Source organism: Pseudopipra pipra, chromosome Z (genome assembly GCF_036250125.1).
Source record: "Pseudopipra pipra isolate bDixPip1 chromosome Z, bDixPip1.hap1, whole genome shotgun sequence".
Classification (NCBI taxonomy): domain Eukaryota; kingdom Metazoa; phylum Chordata; class Aves; order Passeriformes; family Pipridae; genus Pseudopipra; species Pseudopipra pipra.
In genome coordinates this window covers 17,940,380-17,955,736 of record NC_087581.1, presented here as the reverse complement: position 1 = coordinate 17,955,736, position 15,357 = coordinate 17,940,380, and the positions used below count along the sequence as shown (strand labels likewise).

Below are 15,357 nucleotides of genomic sequence, written 5' to 3'. Positions count from 1 at the left end.
AGTCACTAGTGGTGTCCCCCAGGGATCAGTGTTGGGCCCAGTTCTCTTTAATACCTTTACTGATGATCTGGATGAGGGGATCAAGTGTACCATTAGCAAATTTGCAGATGACACCAAATTGGGGGGGGGCATGTTGATCTGCTGGGAAGGCAAGAGGGCTCTTCAGAGGGACCTGGACAAGCTGGTGAGATGCTCTGATTCCAATGGGATGAGGTTCAACAAGGCCAAGTGGCAGGTCCTGCACTTTGGCCACAACAACCCCATGCAGAGCTACAGGCTGGGGACAGAGTGGCTGGAGAGCAGCCAGGCAGAGAGGGACCTGGGAGTTTGGATTGACAGGAAGCTGAACATGAGCCAGCAGTGTGCCCAGGTGGTCAAGAAGGCCAATGGCATCCTGGCCTGTATCAGGAACAGTGTGGCCAGCAGGACCAGGGAAGTGATTCTTGCCCTGTACTCAGCACTGGTGAGGCCACACCTGGAGTAGTCTGGGCCCCTCAGTTCAGGAAGGATACTGAGGTGCTGGAGCAGGTCCAGAGAAGAGCAACGAGGCTGGTGAAGGGACTGGAGCACAAGTCCTATGAGGAGAGGCTGAGGGAGCTGGGGTTGTTGAGGCTGGAGGAGGCTCAGGGGAGACCTCATCACTCTCTACAACTACCTGAAAGGAGGTGGTAGCCAGGTGGGTGTCGGTCTCTTCTCCCAGGCAACCAGCAGTAGGACAAGAAGGCATGGTCTTAAGCTGTGCCAGGGGAGGTTTAGGTTGAATATTAGGAAAAAATTTTTTACAGAGAGAGTAATCAGACACTGGAATGGGCTGCCCAGGGAGGTGGTGGATTCACCGCCCCTGGAGGTTTTCAAGATGAGACTGGATGTGGCACTTAGTGCCACAGTGTATGTAGTAACCACGAGTCTTGGATCAAGGGTTGGACTTGACGATCTCTGAGGTCTTTTCCAACTCGGTTGATTCTATGGTTCTATGGTATGATTCTATGATACTTCTTCCTCAATCAGAAGTTATCTGTAAACAATATTTGACAGCAAACTTTTTATCAGATATATTTGGAATCTAAAGGTCGTTCCTTTTCCAGTTAAATAAGATACTCTGAAGATAGTACCTTCTTTCCAGAACTCAGCAAAAATAAAAACTGTGATTGGGCAACAGTGGCAACACTATTTGTCCTAGTTTCTCTCAGTAGTCCAATTTTTCCACCTGTGCTCTTTTCAAGAGAGCAGTAAAGGCTCTACCCATGACAAACACCTCTATGATTCTACACAATAACATTTGTCATGGCATCACAAGAATGATGCCTCTTAGTCTCGCAGAAGACTGAAATTGATGGGAATTAGATAATCCCAATCTTCTCTTACATCCTGCTGCTGACATTCCTGTACAAAAGCAGAAGTTGTCACCCCAAGAGGAACTTCTGGGGAGAAAGGAAAAATATGTGGTGGAAGCAGGTTAGGAAGCCTAAAGAGCCTGCTACCATACAGACTTAAGTTTAAACTGCTAAGTTTACATATCAGTTACTAATGAAAACACACATCAGTTACCAATGAAAACAACAAGCATAGATTTAAGAAAATCACACAATTGCACATCTCTTGTTCTGGGTTCTAATTAACAAAAACTTAGCCATTCCTAAAACCCTTCCTGACTTATATAATGTGAAAGATGTATGCATCTCTTCCATCAGCTCAATGTTCACAGCATGCCAGAGAGAGGGATGTTTAGGGTGATGGTGTTTGTCTTCCCAAGGCATCATTATATGATACAGCCCCGCTTTCCTGGGCACAGCTGAACCTGCCTGACAATGGGAAGTGAATGAATTCTGGGTTTTCCTCTGCTTGTGTGCGTGTCTTTTGTTTTACCTATTTACAAAATTGCTACAATACTAGGAGACTGCCTCAACATTTTAAAGAGTATAAAAGAGCATAAAGAGCAGTACAGCTGCTATAGTACATATAGTTAAATGCACATAGAGATGTGCCTCTGTCAGCCATGTGGATACCCCTTTCAGGGCACATGAACCCATGCACAACTCTTGGTATATGACATCTCCTCATGTCCCAATAAGCCCAGTCCAGGCAGGACAGGAGGACTCTGACCTCTTTGTCACTCACTTCCTCATTCTGAATTCCAAATGGGGATGGAAAAAGCCGCACTACTTACAAACAGGAGTATCTTTAAGACCTGAAATTACCATTCTTTCTGTTTCGCACGTGTCTACATTGCTTATAAGCCATCACAGTGGGATCAATGGCCCTGCTGGGACTCTGAAGTCTGCAGGCTCCTACTCCCACCCTGGAGGGTTGATGGGTCTGGCACTTCAGCAATGACTGCAGCACATCAAGGATGCAGCATGTCAAGGAGCAGGACTGGTTAAAAAATGAGACTATTCTATGTAGTCACATTGCAACTTTCAAATGGCGATAAATTATCCTACTAAATGGTTTCTCAAACAATTTAAGGACAAGAACAGTAAAACTACAATGACTAATAAAGTTCAAAAACACTTATTTATGCTGACTATATGTCTCTGGATTTCTTTTGAAGGAAGCAGATCTTCCATGAAATATTCACAAATGTTAGTTATTCAAAGTGCAGAGAGTAACTTCCAACAGGCTAACTTTTCAAACTTCCTTCAGCAGTGTGGATACACTCACTGGAGATGCACAATTTAGCTTTCTGATCCTGGATAGGATTTATGAAGTTATAGAATAATAGAATGATTTGGTTTGGAAAATGCTCTTCAAGGTCATTTATTTCAACCCCTCTGCAGTAAGCAGGGGCATCTTCAGCTAGGTATGTTTCAGTGGGAAAGAAAACAATTCTGTCTTTTCACCAGAAAACGGCAGAAAGGTAGGTTAATAAATGCTATCTTATCACCATTTTCACATTATAGCCATACCTAACAGCTAAAGGGAAGACTAGGCTGCCCTAACACCACAGCTTTAACGTTGTGGTCTGCAGACCTTTTTGGCTTCCAGACTAAGTAATTCCAAGGAGTCAGTGAAAAGTAACCAAATAAGCCTAGTAATCGGTGTGCACTGCAGAGAGTTTGCCTTCTCATAAGGAGAAATATTAAGAATAATAAGACAACTTGATGTCAGTGCTTTTATCTGTTCTTTCCTCCATCTGCCAGAATAATTCTGTTTTTCAGACTGATGGAAATGCACATTTACAACAATTCAACAACTATTTACATATGTATATATAATCATGTCTTTATATATCTATAATAGCTAATCATAATTAATATTTTCAATAATTTTGATTTATATTTTATTTTATATATTATACACATATATATTTTTTACATATTTATTTACAGCTATTCATTCTATCTATCCCAGTAACTTCCCCCTCAACAGCCTGAAGCACATGCTGATGCCCTTGGTACCAACTTTTAGTCTTTCTCATTTAAAGATCATAACTTATCTTAGTATTTCCAGTCTACACCACTTTTCCAAAATTCTGCATCAACAAAAAAGACTCTTCTATAACTAAGACATTATTAAAAACAAACAGACAAAATTCTAGCTTTAAGCGTTTCTAGCTGCCTGCCTAGCTAGAAAACTAAAGGAAGAAATAAGAAAGGTCAATAAAAAGTGAGACAGGAGCAAGTTATCTGAAATCACAGAATCATTTGGGTTGGAAAAGACCTCTAAAATCATTGAATCCAACCATTTACCCAACCAAGCCCACCACCACTGTCCTTAAGTGATACATCTACATATCTTTTAGATACCTCTATGGATGGTGACTTGACCACTTTCCTGCGCAGGCTGTTTCAATGCTTGACAACTCCTTTGACGAAGAAATTTCTCCTAATGTTCAGAAATGTCTCTGTTGAAATCCCCTTCCACATACAGTGTCAGTTAGTGGACAAATTTAAGTCCAACACACTGCTAGTAGCAAGCGACCCATTTTAAACATAAAAGCCTAAATTCACGGTGCCTTTTCTCTTTGCTATTGTTAGAAAAGTTAACCAAACCAACTTACCATACAGGTACGTGAGTTTTCTCCAATGAATGAATCTCTTAGCACCTGAGTAAGTTTACTTGCTCTGAAGGGTGTATGAGGTTTATTTCGGCCTAAGGCTCTAATGCACTCCTGAAAGAACAAAGAGGTTCTTTAATATGTGTTACGCAAATATAACAAAAATATAATTCAGAATCAGAAAATACATGTTTATTTTGTTGCTCTCCCCCAAAATATCATTAAAATTTACCATTAAAGCTTGGATTCAGTAATTAAAGAGGCTTCCAGCTCTCTTTAAGCTCAGCAGGGAGGAAGGAACGTAAAAAGGACTTAGAAGCTTAAAAACTGAGTGTCATCCAAAATGTTTACGTCTATTGTATCCAACAACAAAACAAAACACTGATGTTAAATGTTCAGGCTAACAATTATTCCTGATTATCAGCTACAAAAGCCTGAATGACCTACATCATCTGCCAGGAGCAGGGACAGGGACACGTGTTAACTATACCAATTAAAAGCAGTAGCTTTGATTCTGAATTTACCACTGACTTTCTTTAGAGCTCAGAAGAAAGCAAACTCTCTGAAAGCTTCCACAGGCCATAAACCTAGTATGCATGGCTTTTTACTGATGTACTCAACATTGGAAGACACTCAAAAATGTTAAGTCATTCTCTGTTTTAAAATACTATTTAAGTGAAAAAAACAGAGATAAGGTCTCCTCTTTTATTTGCAGGGGCATGGAGCTACACTAATATTTGCAATTGGTTGGGTTCCAGTGAACAATACTCTACAGATGTAAATATTATGAAATTACTATAGAAGTTACAGCAGCAACTAAGCACAACAGTGCAAACCAAGATAGCATTACTCTAAACATCACTTCTATCCACTCAGTGCTCTAACATCATAAGTTACTTCCTAGGCAAAGAAAGTTTCATTTTAAATTTTTGTGGTTTTGTCATCATATTTTGACCATTAATTCAGATTGTGCCTTTGCCTTAACACTTTGCCTACAGACACCTCTTCAGACGCAAAGTTTCCTTGGTGCACTTTTAACACATGTACACACAGAACTTCTATAACCAACCATACTTCAACTGCTTTTTAAATTAGAGCTTTGCTTTTAGCTGCACTAACAGATGGAATGGCTTTTGTGTTACATGAATAGTTCTACAGAAGTTCAACTAATCCTTCAGCTGAATATATATCCTTGTGGCCTTTTGAAATTTCCTAGAAACAGCTTCTTCCAAAAGCCAGGCTAGAAACTGTTGGATGATAATCTGAGAAAGCATGGCAGCTGTGAAACAGCATAAAACAGAACTAAAAATGGGCTTGGAATAAAAGTTCCATTATACAGGATGAAACAAACACAAGGGCAAACTGGCTTTAACTAAACTGATTATCGAAAAAACTGACCAGCTGAATTTTACAATTCAGAATGGACACAGCTCAGATAAACAAAAGTCTGAAGCTTGTTGCATGCGAATTTCACATACAAGTGCTAAAATAGGACTCAATACTTATAGGTAAGCAAGGCAATGCATTCCTTGAATATTTTTAATTTATACATTAATATTAAACTTGCATAAAGGTAAAAGCTGCTTGTAAGACAGGAAGAGGAGCAACGGATTTTCAACAAGTGACATTGCAAAGTAAAAAGTCACAAATGTGTATGTTGAATTACTGATATGGCAATCAACAAGTTTAATTAAGATATTTTAATTTACTACAGTGATTTTTAGTTTGCTTACTCCTGATAGAATCGGGCTATCTCCTTATTAGTAAAAGATTACAGAAGGACACCTCCAGCTTCTAAATTAATGGAGCTTTTAACTGCTTTTTGCTTTTCATGACAGCTCAGAAAACCAGGTAACAAAATTACAACATTACTTCCATGTAGAGATATTACACAGACAACTTCCCATACTAAAAATCTGAACAGGTTAAGACAGGACTGATACCCGGATACAAACATCACGGGATTAGCATCAAAGACCACTTCTCAGAACATACTAGTTTAATTTGAACTTGACAATAACTTCATGGGTCCTGAATACAAGTAGAAAAAGCTGAGTAATGTTTTTGGGGAGAGATGGAAAATGGAAAACTAACATAAAATTGAAAAACTTCTATCGTCTTACACCACCTTTTAGATCTCTGCAAAACCCCAATTTATTTTTATTTCCTCTTCCTCACATAATTTTGATCAAAATTACTAGTATAGCAGCAGCAGAACCTTTTGCTATAATTAAAAAGACAACTTGTAGGAAAACTAACAAAATATGTTGTCTGAGCACTAGCTAGCACAAAATCAAGAAGTAAACTGAAAAAAAAACAACACCCCCCTGCCAAAAACAACAAAACAACAAAACCAACAAAATCCAAAACACAACAAAACAAAACAGCTTCATTCAATTACATTTGAAAGAACAGTAACACGAACATGTTCCCTGCATTGTTTAGTTTGATGCTAAATCAGAATAGGCTACACTTTTGGAACTGCTGCTTCCAATTTTTCAACACGCCACACAATTTTGTAATGACATACTATACATCAAAATTTTGTGCTGTTTTGTGAGATCTCTTTAGTTAGATACCATTCTTCTCCTAAATATATAATGGGAATAAAAAAGTAAGCACAGTAATTTAGGGATTCAGATTTTTTAGATAAAACCACAGTGCTGGTGCATAGTATTTCATAGCTGTGTTGATGCATCCTGGATTGATGTATGAAAATCTGTAGTGACAGTATCAGACAATTTGCTGTGGATTTCAACTTCCAAGGCTTATTTTAATGCATTTGTTAGTTCTGTCTGGACATGTTGCTGTTGTTTTGCTCTAGTGAATATATTAACAGCAGTAAATAAATATGTTGTCAATGTAATTTTATTTTTTATTAAAAAAAAAAAAAAAGAAATAAATACTCAGATCAGTAAGCATATTTCCAATTAGTATTTCATATTCTGAGTACCAAAGTAAGTCACTTGCTTTCCCATTTTAAATATATATCAAACATGTCTGAAAACTCAACTACTAGGGACTTTCTGTTCAAGATGGTTTTTTTGGTTGGTTTTTTGTTGGTTTTCTTCGTTTACAAAAACTAGATGCAATTTGGTAGGCCAATGTTTCTGCACTGTTTCTACTTGGGAATTATGAAGTGTTCCTTCAGGCATTTAGAGGAAAAAACAATATATTATTTTACCTGTCAAATCAGTAGAAAATGTAGACAAGTGAAGCCTGCGAAACCATTAATTTTAATAGTTATTGCTATTATATGTAGGCTTCCACTTACTCAAAGGCAATGGAAACATGTAAGTTACCTTGAGTGCTAAAAGGCTCTTGTTAATTTCTGCACCTTCCAGTCGGGTCTGTCTGTCTGCACTGGAAGTATCTGCTCCTCTTTCATTGCCAGCCAAATCAATCAGAGAAAATTTACCATGCAATTTTCCTTTCCTTCTGAGAATAATCTGAAATACTGCATGGCTTCGAGATGAGTGTGCATTTGCAGATGTCTGGCCAGATGTCCTTTAAACGAGGGAAGAAAAGAGAAGGACATATGAATAGGCAAAGGACCACACAGGTTAAACACTAATCTCACAATGCTAGTTTTCTCAGGGCAGATTCCTGTGTTTTCCTACATGTTGACAGCATGTTTAACACTCCTGTGAACACTAGAGATAGAACACTAATAACTGGATATACATAGTGCAATTATATCTCTTTTTTCATCTCTTCAATCAGAAATGGAAGATTAGTAGCATTTTACCTCCCTTTTAAAAGCAAGACTAATCAGATCTTCAAATATTTCAGATTATCAGAAAGCTTAGACATAAAATGCTGACGGCACTTCTATCTGATCATGCAGTAGTCCATGCACAAGGCTAATTTTAAAAACAACGAAGCTCAAGTCTTAAAAAAAAAAAGAAAAAAATATCGCACTTAACCTCTGCCAGAACGCATCAAGGCCTTTTACAGATGAAGAATCTGGCAGCATTCCAGATTTTAAATCATGTGAATTTAAGTCAGTAAGCTGCTTACATAACGCATACAATTCACATTCCATCAAAAAAGCAGTTTTTTTCTTTTTAGGAGACAGAGAAACTCTAAATATCTTTATTTAAAAGGTAGATAGATTCCTTACTTGCAGGCATCACTATGAAGAGATCCCAAAAAAATCTTGTTCTGATTTTTTAATGTACAGCGAAAAACTAGTGTAAGATATCAAAGATACCTGCAGCTGTTGCCTACTTCAATAAGCTTAAGAACATCTTCAACACATTTGACTTCCCGCTCCTGCAATCCCACCACCTGGACTTGTTGTTTACCATCTTCTAACACTCTTAATTTTGTCTTCCTGTTCAACAAGTCAAAAACCTTACAGAAGGGGGAAAACAGAACAGTTAAAGAGGAGCTTTAAAAGACATTACTGTTTCAAATTCTGCATCAAAATACACAAATTATTCCATGGAAAAACATATTGCAAGGGAAGTGTAAAGAACTATTTTAAATATAGCTGATAGTACAAAGAGGAAAAAAATATTTTATGTGACAAGCTCAAAATCTTGTTTGTGAATAAGAAATTCTTCCTTGCTTCGAGAAAGACCAGGTACTTACCTTACCACTGTAGATCTCAAAAAACGTTGCATATACTTGAAGTTCTAACTTCTTATAGTTTGGCTTCTTTAGCATTAAAAAGACATCACGAGCTGTGAATACATTTCCAGAACAAAAAGAAATCTTGTCATCTATTTTTTTTTAGTGAACACTCATTCATGCGTAACGGTCTATTTAACAGCATCTCTCATATTTTGCAAGAATAACAGAAAGGGTCAGTAACTAGGTCTAAAACAATGCAGTTTAAACTACCACATTACACCGGAAGATGCAGAAGACCCCAAAATCATAAACTTAAATCCTCTGTTATTGCATTTTTTGAAGCAGTCTATATTTACACTACTGTATAAAGGCTCCACATCTAGGAAATACCTTTGATGTTACCAAAGCTCCACTGTAATGCAAAATATGTAAACTGTTATGTTTGTATGACAGGGAGCAGAAAATGTATTGATCCCAACTAATCTGCCAAAAGTCAACTGATCAATAAAGTCTTACCTGCAAGCGCATATATGCCTTTAGAACAATCTTGGTTCTTTCCCGCAAAGTCACCACCCATAGTCTAAATTAAAAATAAATAAAAAAGCACATAAAAATCACAGAACTGTAACTTACATATTTCTTACTTAATAGAACTCAACTAAGTCTGCCATATGTAAAAAGAACTGTATTGCCGACAGGGAGAAGAAATACTTACATGGGTTTTTCCACTGCCTGTTTGTCCATATGCAAAACAAGTGGCCATTCCCCTTTCAAATATGGTCTCCACTAAAGGTCGAGCAGTAAACCTTAAACACAAAACACAACAGTACTTAACAAACTGGAGTACTTTAAGATGCCACTACCAAAAGGATAATAAAAACGTTAAGACCAGAAGTGACAGAAATTGGTCGTGTAGTTTGAAAAGTCAAAGGACATTTATACATTAATTTCTGAACTAAAAGACTACCAGCTCTAAGGCATTAAAATTTCCCAAACAATGAAAAGCTACAAGGTCTTTCTCATTTATATCACAAGAATATTATCATCCTTTAAACCCCAAGGAAAAAGAGTTCCCTGGTTTAATGATCCAACACACCACAATTTACTTCATGGAGTCTTGCACTCCCTAAAGATGACAGAATAAGAAGACATTGAAATAGGACAGTGCAGGAGATATGAATTTTGTCAATACTAAAATTCAGCTGAAGGGGCTTTTTTCTCCCCAAATCAACTTCCAAGATTAAATTTGAAAGACAAGTGGCCACAACATTGCACACCTTAGTATTTTGAGAACATGCATACATCAAGAAAAGGCTCATGAAAATGGATAGCCAAGTTGAATGAAAAAAATCTAGTAATTCCTGAGGTACTTTTTGCTGTGTCAAAAATATTATCTGAATTATCATTTCTTATTTTAGAGAATTAAGTTTTACTTTAAGAAAAATGGAGTTATTGTTCCTACTTCAGCTGCTTATCACCATTATTGCATTAAAAATTCCAAAAGCAAAGAGTAAAGTAATGGAGGGTTACAAATGGAGATAAGAGTCTCTCTGCAACAGTCTCTCTCTCTAAACTTTTTCCGGTTGTTTACATGTAAATTACCTATAAGTGACTGAAAAAGGAAAAATGGATTACAGAAACAAGGAGGTGTTACATCCTTTTTTCATTCTGCTTTCAAACACAAGATCACTTACAAAAATAATATGGACAAGACTGAGCCATTCAGTAAACAAGGGTTATGCAAAAAATCTATGTCTAACAGAATCATGAATTTTCATCAAGAATATACCAGATGATTCCTGATCAGCCTTAGTCTTTTGTTTTTGCTTCTTCTAAATATTTACTTCCTGTGTTATCAAGAGGATATTCCCATATTTTGACATTTGCTGTCTTTATATGTAAAATAAAAAATTCCAAAAAGCCTATCCACCTTAGACGCATACTCCATTACTTCTGTTTGATTGAGTTTGAAATTATTTATTTTCCTTATTTATAAAAAAAGGGACTTAATTATATCTGTTTTAAAGTAAGGCAAAACACAAACATATTTAGAAAAGTTTTTACAAAGCATCATAAACCTCCAAATTCTACTATGTCAAAACAGTCCAATTTTAATTTTTACTAGAACTTTTACTTGCAATCTTGTTCTTTCAGAAATGTAAAGTGTTTCTCCTTTAAAACATTCAAACTGGTGAGTATTTTCTAATATTAACAAAAACTTGCAACTCAGTGTTGCAATTTGTGGATTAAAAAATACTTAAAATACAAATTAAGCAAAGTAATAATAGTAATAATGGTGGAAATTGTAATAATGATGGTAATAATAATAACAATGTTCTCAAACTGGAGAACATTTTCTCAGTATAGACATAGAGTAATTTTAGCATATTGGAGAGAACTGGCACAACTTCACACAATGTTATTTTCCTCACTGTGACTCTGAAGTTCTGGTGAGAGCAGATGATGATACCTATCTTGCTCTTACTTCTGTTATTAGAGGAGACCTTGAAGCAGATTGCCCTTCAAGTAATGGTCATTATTGTGCCATATGAGGGAGAAGGAGAAAGATTAAAGATTTACTGTTTCAATATGAATAAAATAATCTTAAAATATTTTCCTCTATTGCCATTAATGTATTACATAACTAACAAAAACTATCTGGAGAAAATTCAGTACAAAAATACAACAACATTGTATACCGAAACCACCCCTCACATTTAAACACTTTGTTCATACAGATAACGAACAGCAAGGAGGGAGATTATAAGAATGGATTGTCAAGGAGGAGAATTATTTCACACATCACCAGCCAGCTGGCTCTTCCACAGCTCTTCAGCACCAAGGAAAGGAAAGATGCTACCAGTACTCAGCCAGCAGAGACAGAAATCTCCAAGGACACAGCTTTGCTGTTTAGAAGTCTTTTGTTAGTGTAAACTAACAGACTATGAGATTTTCCTTTCACCATCCTTCTCTAATTATATCAAGCATAAGAGAGAAGTTTTTATTTTCACAGCTTTTTAAGAATTCTTTTATTATGAATTTTCTGTTATCCACTGACAGGATAACACTGTCAACCAGGTCATGATCCTAATTTTCACTTCCTAGTTGTGGATTAAAAACAAGAATTAAGACATTCATCTGTCAATACTCTTTAAGGCTATGGGAAGCACTTTCTAAGCACAAGGAAAAATATCTTCACCAAATTCCTTTTTAATATCAATATTCCCTGCAAAATGCTTCACAGTATTTAGACTTTGTACCAAGATTATGACCTGTTGTGGTGTCTAACCTTGCCTGCTACTGTATCTACTCCATTTAGTGACTTGTACAAGGCAAATTATTCTGTATCAGCAGTGGAAGTGAAACAGAAGAGTAAAGAAAAAAACAGAGATTCAACTACCTTGGACCGGAAAGGGGATGCATGTCTTTGTTGCCATTGTTCTTTAAATCAGAAAGATTTGGCATTTTGAGCAAGGTAACTTACACATTTCCATGTTACATAAGCCAGATTGCTTCCAGCAGACAAGCTAGCTCAGGTATCAGGCAATACACCAATACAAACTCTCTCACTTTCTTTGTACTCTTTCCCCACCCTCTACTGATTTTGTTTGCATATCTTAATTATCCTATATTCAAACTGCAAACTCTTTGGTGCTAGGGCTGTCCTTTTCTTCGAGGTTTCCTGAAGACTGAAAGCTGTGACTCAGGTTCCTCAGGTGCTGCACACATACTAATCATAAGACAACAACCTGAGGCAAACGGAGAGCTCATTTCATGGCTCAAGTAATCAGCAGCTGAGGAGGAAGGCAATACTTCCAGAGCCTGGAAACCAGCAGGGCTTGGAGGAGGAATAGGAGCAGGAATGAGGTCAACAGAGGTGGAGATGACATTGCAGGTGAAGAATTAGGGATAAAGAGTTAAAACAAAAGTAAACAGGCAAAATAATGGAAGTAGCAATATAACGCTCTGGTAACACAGAGAATAAGAATAAAGTCTATGACCAAGGTAAGTGCAACAATTATTAACATGGAAAAAACATGAGAAAAAAGATTCACACAAAAAAAAGCATATACACATACCTGTAAACCATTTCATTAGGAGCCGTGTCATCAAAGGCATAATCAAAACGAAAAGTTTGGTTTTCTAGGTACCTTGTTAAATCCACCTTTTGTTTTGGTTCATGTACCATCACAACATCTTTACTAGGAATTGTTATTACATCAAGGTCTTTCATTAAAGTTTCTATAAAATAAGTGAAATATATATTTAACTAACAACACGTCATTATTTTTTACATTTTTCCATTGTTTACACTCCTATCTCAGATAACACAGCTCCTCCAAGAAGCAACACTGCAATGGATTTGGGCTTCTGATGCCCTGATAGTTATCTGCTAAGTAAGAGATTTCATTCTGGAAGTCTAGTCATCACCTAGTCTATATCTAGTCTACCAGTTGCTAGAAATGAAAGAGAAGTTGTACAACACTGATTAGAAAAACTATATTGTTAATTACGGCATTATCATTGTAGCTTGTTATGTATTCTATAACACTTTTAATGGATTTGAGATCTTTTTCCTCAGAGATTTTATACTCTTTTACAGCTTACTACCATACTCTTTGACTTTTTACAATTACATTCCCAGTGGAGAAACTAGATGCCAAAAGTCCTATACTGCTCAGATGGTCAAACTTGGAAATACAAAGAAATTAATACCCTTATGATCTGTTTTACTTTAAAATATTATCTTTATAGTTTCTCTAAATCCTGAAACTTACACTCATATGTTCATAGCTTTTGAAAAGAAAAATTTTGCTTTCATTCCTCACAGACAGTTTGTGTCCAGAACGCACAAACAATTTGTGCATTCTGGAACCTACAGCACACACCTTTGCTATATAATTTCTCTAAAATTAAAATCCTTTCTAAAAATTACCTTGTAAGCAGAAAAGGCTGTAAATGCTAATGATCCTACCACTGTGACTTCAACAGTGACATCCCAGGTTATAATTGCTATACAGCACTACAATTTAATGCTAATTGTTGTATGAGTCAGCAAAACAGAGAACCTAGTGATCCATAATGTGCACAAAAATAAAGAATATTTGTGTGTACCATCAGGATTCAATAATGTGTCCTATTTGCATTTCTATGTAATATTTCTTAAGGCATGCAGTTCAAGAATTTGATGTGACTTTATACAATCAGATAGGAACCCTTTCATGGGTTAACATCCTAATCAAACAGTAAAATGGTTACCATTGCATTACATTACACACCAACAGAAACATCCATTCCAGTCACTGTACAAACAATTTTTCAACTGCATTTCAATAAAGTAAAATGCAATTATTCTGCAGCAATCACAAAAGAGAAAAATAAGGAACAGTGATGAAAGAATGTATGATGGACAATTCTTTGCAGAAAAACTTTATAGTTTAACCAGTCAAAAGATGATTTTTCTTAAACAATTGTTTGGAATAAGACAGTTACCTGCTTCCAGCTATTTGGTATGAGAACCTGTATTCCTTGTTGATGAAAATTAGAAATAGTGTCTCTGAAACCCACCATACATTTTGCAATTATAAATATATGTCACTGATATAAAATCTTGAAATGTCACTCTGAGCACCTACTTCCTGAAAAGTCAATCCACAGAACAATCGGTGCTGAGAACACCTAAAGTTTTTGGTGATAATTCTGTGTGAGTTCACAAAACAAATTATTTTATTTTTTCTATTCATAAGGTTACAGTCTAGTATCTTTACTTATTTCACACTTTTCTACAATTCTATGAGAAATCCTGTTTCTTATGAAGTGTTTTCAGAAGAGTACTAGATTATCATCCTCTGCATATTGATTATTTAATTAACACATTTTTTACCATAGTTTATTCTTAAAAATGCAAAATGGCTTTCATGCCAACCTCATTTTCACTTAGACGTTCTCTACAAACACCTCCGATCTACTTTTTTAATAGTTCCAAATCACTAATACCTAAGAAATGCAACTATCCCAAAATCAAATCCTACTTCTGTATCCCAACTCATATCTAAAGACAACTTGTTCTCATTTACTGTACCCCTTTGTACCTTTAGCACAGGTAGAAGGTGACATTTGCCCCAAATGTACAAGAAAAAAGTAAAAGTAAAAATGGAAAAAAAATTAGAAGCAGCAATGTGAAGGGTAGAAGTAAGACAAAACCTAACTATATATGAGTATCAAATTATGTATGAGAAAGGAAAAACAATTCTCCCATTTTTTTCATAGTTCCGACAGTACAAAAATAGTAAATGCATCCCATGTTGTTTCAGCATCAGAGCGATGCTCTTTTGAGTCTTTCAGCTAAACAGAATATGAGAGACAGAGAAGGAAAGAAACATCTTTCAGCACTGGATTCCAACAGGCTGCAATTCAGAAGCATTTGAGTTCTTTAATTCCCACTGACAGTAAAGAACTTCCTAGGAAGACTGAGATTTAACTGGAGTTGAAACCTGAGCAGATTATTGGGTTTTTTTTGGAACACAGACTCCAGTATGATAAGCAAGCAGTAAGAAAAATAGTTGTACTACTCATTACGCACCAAAAAAATGGCCAGTAGGGAGTTATTTTAGTACCCAATAGCTTTTCTTTAGTGGTATTTGATACGTTCTAAGGTATGTTTCCCCATCCCTGAGCAGCAGGTACAGGATATACAAGTCTCCTGTTCTCTGTAATCCACTAGCCTTGTGAGGATGTCTGGGACATGTTTGGGCACCTACCATTCGTAAGACACCAGCATT

The 15,357-nt window shown here is 36.3% G+C and overlaps 1 protein-coding gene across 4 annotated transcripts in view; it reads right to left on the bottom strand.

Moving 5' to 3' along the window:
• KIF2A (kinesin family member 2A) overlaps nt 1-15,357 on the bottom strand; it is a 51,038-nt gene that overhangs the window by 11,158 nt on the left and 24,523 nt on the right. For all 4 annotated transcript variants that reach the window (XM_064641948.1, XM_064641946.1, XM_064641949.1 and 1 more), the window contains exons 9-15: nt 12,655-12,817; nt 9,291-9,381; nt 9,092-9,155; nt 8,594-8,685; nt 8,211-8,353; nt 7,300-7,504; nt 4,001-4,111 (exon numbers count right to left, since the gene is read on the bottom strand). In XM_064641948.1, coding sequence (XP_064498018.1) covers nt 4,001-4,111; nt 7,300-7,504; nt 8,211-8,353; nt 8,594-8,685; nt 9,092-9,155; nt 9,291-9,381; nt 12,655-12,817 — 869 coding nt within the window. The remainder of the gene's footprint in view (nt 1-4,000; nt 4,112-7,299; nt 7,505-8,210; nt 8,354-8,593; nt 8,686-9,091; nt 9,156-9,290; nt 9,382-12,654; nt 12,818-15,357) is intronic.